The sequence below is a fragment of the Castanea sativa genome, chromosome 11 (genome assembly GCF_040712315.1).
Source record: "Castanea sativa cultivar Marrone di Chiusa Pesio chromosome 11, ASM4071231v1".
Taxonomy (NCBI): domain Eukaryota; kingdom Viridiplantae; phylum Streptophyta; class Magnoliopsida; order Fagales; family Fagaceae; genus Castanea; species Castanea sativa.
Genome location: NC_134023.1, coordinates 47,864,906 through 47,870,811, shown reverse-complemented (window position 1 = coordinate 47,870,811; position 5,906 = coordinate 47,864,906). Strand labels below are relative to the sequence as shown.

Genomic DNA, 5,906 nt, shown 5'->3' with positions numbered 1-5,906 from the left:
GTTCTTACATCTTTTTTAGGGACTCTTTAATAAACCTTGCAAGAATATCATTTAGTAGAGCTAGTACGCAAATTGCTCATTCTTATATTTTTTTACCTTTACAACTTACAAGGGGAAAAAAAAATATGCTAATATGTTAATCTATTTATAAATTTTTTTTTATACTAAGTTATTGTGATACAATGCATTTGCTAATGTTTACTAGGTTTTTAAATAAGTTCTCGAACTTAGCTGTTATGAATTTCTATTGAAAAAATACCATATAATATTAAAACATGGTAAAATTTTCATTTAAGTTCATGTTTGAGTTAATGATGAAATTTAGTAAAAAAATTTGGATTAGTTTCAAATGGGTTAATTAAAAGTAATTTTAAATATGTTTGAAGTGTTTTTAAATTGGGTTGAAGTGATTATTTTTTATAATTTGATAGTTGAGATTTGAATCTTAGATGTTTTAATTAGAAACACTATGAGATACCAATTAAGCTACATAACTTCTGATAAGTTTGAAGTGATTTTAATGTATTTGCAATAGTTTTAAATTGAATAAACAACACAAAATAAAAAGGTTTTATAATGAAATTTATATTTAACAGAAAACTAAAGAGGATTATTAACTTAACTATTGGTCTAGTTTCACTCTAATATCTTTTCAGGTCAATTTTATTTTCTTTTCTTTTTTTTCTTATTTAATTGAAAGATGGTCTTTATTAAAAAATTAAAACGAAAAATTATAAAATACCCCACCCACCCCCCCCCCCAACCCACAATTTAAAAAGAAAACAGAAAGTAATAGTGCAAAAGGTAATGAGAAAAGTAAGTTGTTTACTTTTTTTTTTTTTTTTGGATTAATTTTACTTGTTTATCTTTTGGGAGCAGAGAAATCAAAAGTTGAGTGTAATGATTGTTCCAAACCCATGTATTTCATGTCGGTTGAAATTAATGTTTTTCAAAATTTAATTTAAGTTAAAATGGTGAAATCATATCCCATTATATTTAACTTAAATCATATTTTTAAAATACAATTTATAGAGTATTTATAAATATATATACTAAGATTTAACCTAAAAAGATGAAATAAATATTATATTTACTACAAATTATAAATAATAAGTTATTATTAGTTCTAATTTAAATTTATTATTAAAATTATTTTTTTCACACTAAAAAAGTCAATAACAATATATTATTTAAAATTTATTGTGAAATATCATAAACATACCAATAACAACATGCTAATTAAAATTTTCATGCAACATCCATTCTTGATAATAACTCTTATTATTAAATTAAAATATCAATTAATTTTTCATATAAACTTATTTAACCATAAAAGAATTTATCAATTGAGATAACTGTAATATAAAAATATCTTACTTATAACCTTTCAAAAAATAATAATAAAAAAAAGGAAAAAAAAAGTCATAAAAAAAGGCACGATGATCTTCTGCGAAAACTGTTGAATTAGACAAAGGCAAAACAGATGGTGGGACCGAGCATTAATAACACACCGCGTGGCATTACAATCTGTGAGTACTTGCTTTGCAAGTAGCACAAAGTAGCAACCAAGCGCATACACACACTTCAAACTGGCTAGTCTCCTTCCTAACTAGTTGGACTGAACTGGAAAGAAAGAGAAAATATAAAAAGAAAACAAAAGAATGAGTCTGTAGTATTATATATATCTGTAGGCCCGTACCCTACACACACACACACTATTATTATCTACTACTTCCAACTATTTACACAGAATTTCATTGCAGTGGCTTTCCTCGCAATTATGTTACTATCACTTGGGTAACTCAGTAAATTGAAATTCCTCTCACTACAATACCTCCAATCAAACACTTCTCTCTCTCTCTCTCTCTCTCTCTCTCTGTGTGCCTCTGCACAAGCCGCCTCATAAACTCAGTCCCCCACAACCCCTATACTTTGGACTTGCTACTTTGCTAGTACTAACTCACCTAGAGAGCAAAGAAATAGCCAGAATGCCCAAAAGGGTCGGCTTTTAGAGAGTGTGTAGCGAGCTTTACACAAAGCAAAAAAAGAAAGAAGAAAGAACTTCATGTCCACGCCATTATAGTTTTCAGCAGAGACACACTCAAACTCATTAGGGTTTTAAAAAAAAGAAGAAGAAGAAGAAAGCTTTGATTTTGATCCCACTTCTTCACTCCCTTTTGGTTAGTTTTATTATTACACCATTATCTCTCTCTCTCTCTCTTTTTGTTTTTCATTTTCACTCACAAAGTCTGTATATGCAGGTCAAAAAAAAAATGCTGGACTACGAATGGAGCAACCCGAGTACAATGATGTTAACGGGCGAAGAAGAACCCGGCCCGGATTCCGACCATACCCGCCAAATCTTCGACCACTACACCCAACAACAACATCATCATCAGCAACAACAACCTTTTCACGACCACACTGGTTTCAACCTTCATCATCATCAACATCATCATCAAACCACAGCAACTAATACCGGTTTCTCTCACGCGCACGCGAATTTCAACCCGCACCAAACCCAAACCCAAACCCACTCGCAATTCCACTCACTGTACGATCCACGCGCTTACTCAAGCGCGTCTGCTGCTGCTGCTGCTTACAACCAGCAAGCTCCCCAGCTACTCTCCCTCGACCCCTTACCCGGCGCCGCCGTGGGGAGCGGCGCCGCCGGGTACCTCGTAGTCCCGAAGAGCGAGGACGCCTCGTCTCGTCCCCCAGTGGACTTCGTGTCCAGAATTGGCCTCAACCTCGGCGGCCGGACCTATTTCTCTTCCGCCGAGGACGAGTTCGTGAACCGGCTCTACCGCCGCGCTAGACCGGCCAACGAACCCGGTTCGGGCAACTCCCCTAGGTGTCAAGCTGAAGGGTGCAATGCCGATCTCACTCATGCCAAACACTACCACCGCCGCCACAAGGTCTGTGAGTTTCACTCCAAAGCCTCCACCGTACTCGCCGCCGGGTTGACTCAGCGATTCTGCCAGCAGTGTAGCAGGTTGTTTCATATTTACGGAAATACCCTCCCCCCCTGTTTTAACATTACACTATACCATTACCTACTACTACTACGAGGTTTTATAAGTTTTTATTACAATTACAATCTTAATGCACGAGATTACGATGATAATGTTTTTTTTTTTTAAGGACGAAACTGCCCCTGTGGATTGTTGCTCTGATCCAATGATTGCATAAACGTACAGAGTGGTAATCCCGAGGGCATTTTCGTCATTTTCCCGTTTTCTAATTCGAAATGACTGAAACGGAAACATCATGTTGTTCTGTCTCTGCTCAATTGCTAAACATGGTGGTTTTGAGGCACATTTGCAAAAGACGTACATGCCCCTGGAAGATGTAATAATCGTGAGCTGAATCTAATGATTGGAGCTTCCGTACATGTGGAAATCCCGAGGGCATTTGCGTCCACGAATTTCCGCAAATTTTTTTAAAGCAGTTTCCATTTACGTACGCCTATTTTAATTTTTGATTCTTATGTTGTACTAATTTGGTTGTACTACAATCGTATAACTAACCAAAACAGTTAATAAATAACTGCATTATTAAAGTTTATTGAATGCAAATTATTTGGTTTAAGTTTAACCTTGATTTTTTTTTTTGTAAATTTTTTTTCACACAGGTTCCATCTTCTTTCGGAGTTTGATAATGGAAAACGTAGCTGCCGAAAGAGACTGGCCGACCACAATCGTCGCAGGCGAAAAACTCAACAACCTAATCAAGAAAATCAGAAGTCTCAACCCGACAATGCCCAGAATTCATCAATGGGTAATCTCACAAGTAAGTCATTTTCAAATTTATCATTAAAATTATGTACTCTTTTTCGTAAAAAAAAAAATGTCATTTGAATTAGAGCTCATTACTATTATTATTTTTTCTTAAAATACTTTTTTATTAAAAACGCTAAGAAAGATAATTTAATTTGGAGATCACTTGTTAATACCATAACAAGAAGTTAGAGACGGCACTAATTATTATGCAATATTTCTATATTATATATGATTGTTATTTTTCATATTACTATTAATTAGATACTAATTAATTAAGTAGAGCCTAAAAAAGAAGAAAAAAAGGGACTTTTGGCTCATGGGATTTGGTTTTAATTTCTTGAATTTTATTAGGGTCCCCGCCTGACTCTGGAGCTCCCTCATCATCGTCGGTGACCGTAGCAGTCTCACCGCCACGAATGTCGTTGGATTGCTTCAGGCAACGACCTTATCAGGCAACAGCTTCATCAGCCTCGTCAAGCTCACTTTTTTTCTCAAGTGGGTAAAAATCATCATCATCGTCAAATGCAAAATTAGCGGGCTCTTGTTGTAGAAATATAATGGAGGAATATTTAGTAAAATAACATTAGGGAACATCATCTTGTTTATTTAATATTCCTTTTTTTTGTTATTATTTTTTTCCTTAAATTTCGGTACTTTAGTCTAAATTAATTGGTGTTTGTAACATGGGTACGTACGGAGCATCTAATATATCTTTTTCATGTACCAAGAATTTGGAATTTATGTTGTTTAAATTTTATTTTATTTTATTTTATTATATTTTTTACTGCAAAAGCAAGCTAGGAAGGTTAATAATTCTGAGGGGAATCGTCAGAGTTATTAGGCCACAAATTGGAATTTTTCCCACAATAGTGTCTGATTGGTTTGCAGGTAGAGTTGTGACAGGCACGGGTGTACAGGTGTACATTCATTTAAGGCATTGCATTATTCAATTTTGTCTGGTACTGGAATTTTCCGGGAAAATGCAGTGATCATGTAAAAAAAGAAAGAGTGAAATTGACCACGTAGCACGGAAAATATTTTCCTGGGAATATTAAGGGAAAGTGGTGGTCAAGCCGTCAAGCTGTCTCCTATGTGGAGGCTGTGTACTGTACTTATAAGCAAAAGTTATTTAATAAACAGGAATCAAATTCTTGGCCATGCATAAATCATAAATCTTAATCTCTCTCTCTCTCGTATTATCGGAATCTGTGTCTATTTTCTTTTTCTTTTTTTCCCATAAGGGATCCTCAAAGTTTTCAACTAAGCAGCTATCTAGACTCGAACTAAAGAATACACTTAATCAAACCTGAAATATGCACTTTGAAACCAAATGTTTAACCAACCCACTAGGTTGAATCTGTGTCTGTGTCTATTTCTGTGTGGCTATATATTTTCTTGTTAGGAGAAATGTAAAGATCTTCAATGGGGTCCATCAAGGTGGGCTCTACCTTCAACAAAAGCTGTTTATTGCAATGGCTGATTGATTTGATTATTGAAATGTGACCAATATTTCTTTGCATAAAGTTGTGTATGAATTGGAGCACGAGGTGTGCTTTTCTTAGAGCTGTAAGTGATATATGTGTGATTCATTGACTTAAAAAATGCACGTGATTGACCACAAAAATACATTTTATGTAGATATAAAGCTTTTTTTTTTGGGTGTGCTTTTGCTAGATAATTTTGAGAAAGAAATGAATGGATGAGATTAATTTGGAATTTATACTTTCTATATATACAGACAATGCATCTAGATTAAAGTTACAGGGTGCCAAAAATGAAGTATATATATTAAGTTCTTGTGTTGTAATTTCATGGTTGTATAGAAATAAGTGGAAAGCTTGGTGAGTCAATATGTAGTGTGTTTGTATTTGTTTTTTATGTTAGACGTTTATTTGTTGAAAATTAACTATAGTACAATAGTACTAAGAAATTGTACACAGCAAAAAGTAAAAAGAAAATCTCACCTATAACCAAAGAGAATCAACTAAGGACATTTGATTTGACAAGAAGATTTGCTACTAACCTACTAAAATGTAATTTTCATATATACTCGTACGGCACATTATTCAAATCTATTGAACTTACTATCCAAGTGTGTTAATGAGTTAAAACTCTCCTTCTTAA

At 34.1% G+C, this 5,906-nt stretch overlaps 1 protein-coding gene across 1 annotated transcript; it reads left to right on the top strand.

Moving 5' to 3' along the window:
* Nucleotides 1–1,774: 1,774 nt before the first annotated feature.
* Nucleotides 1,775–4,521, top strand: LOC142614990 (squamosa promoter-binding-like protein 8). The gene is made up of 4 exons (XM_075787635.1): nt 1,775–2,180; nt 2,262–2,995; nt 3,635–3,792; nt 4,134–4,521. Exons 2-4 carry the CDS (start codon nt 2,274–2,276, stop codon nt 4,283–4,285), a joined length of 1,032 nt encoding a protein of 343 aa, XP_075643750.1. The 5' UTR covers nt 1,775–2,180; nt 2,262–2,273; the 3' UTR covers nt 4,286–4,521.
* The last annotated feature ends 1,385 nt before the right edge of the window (nt 4,522–5,906 follow it).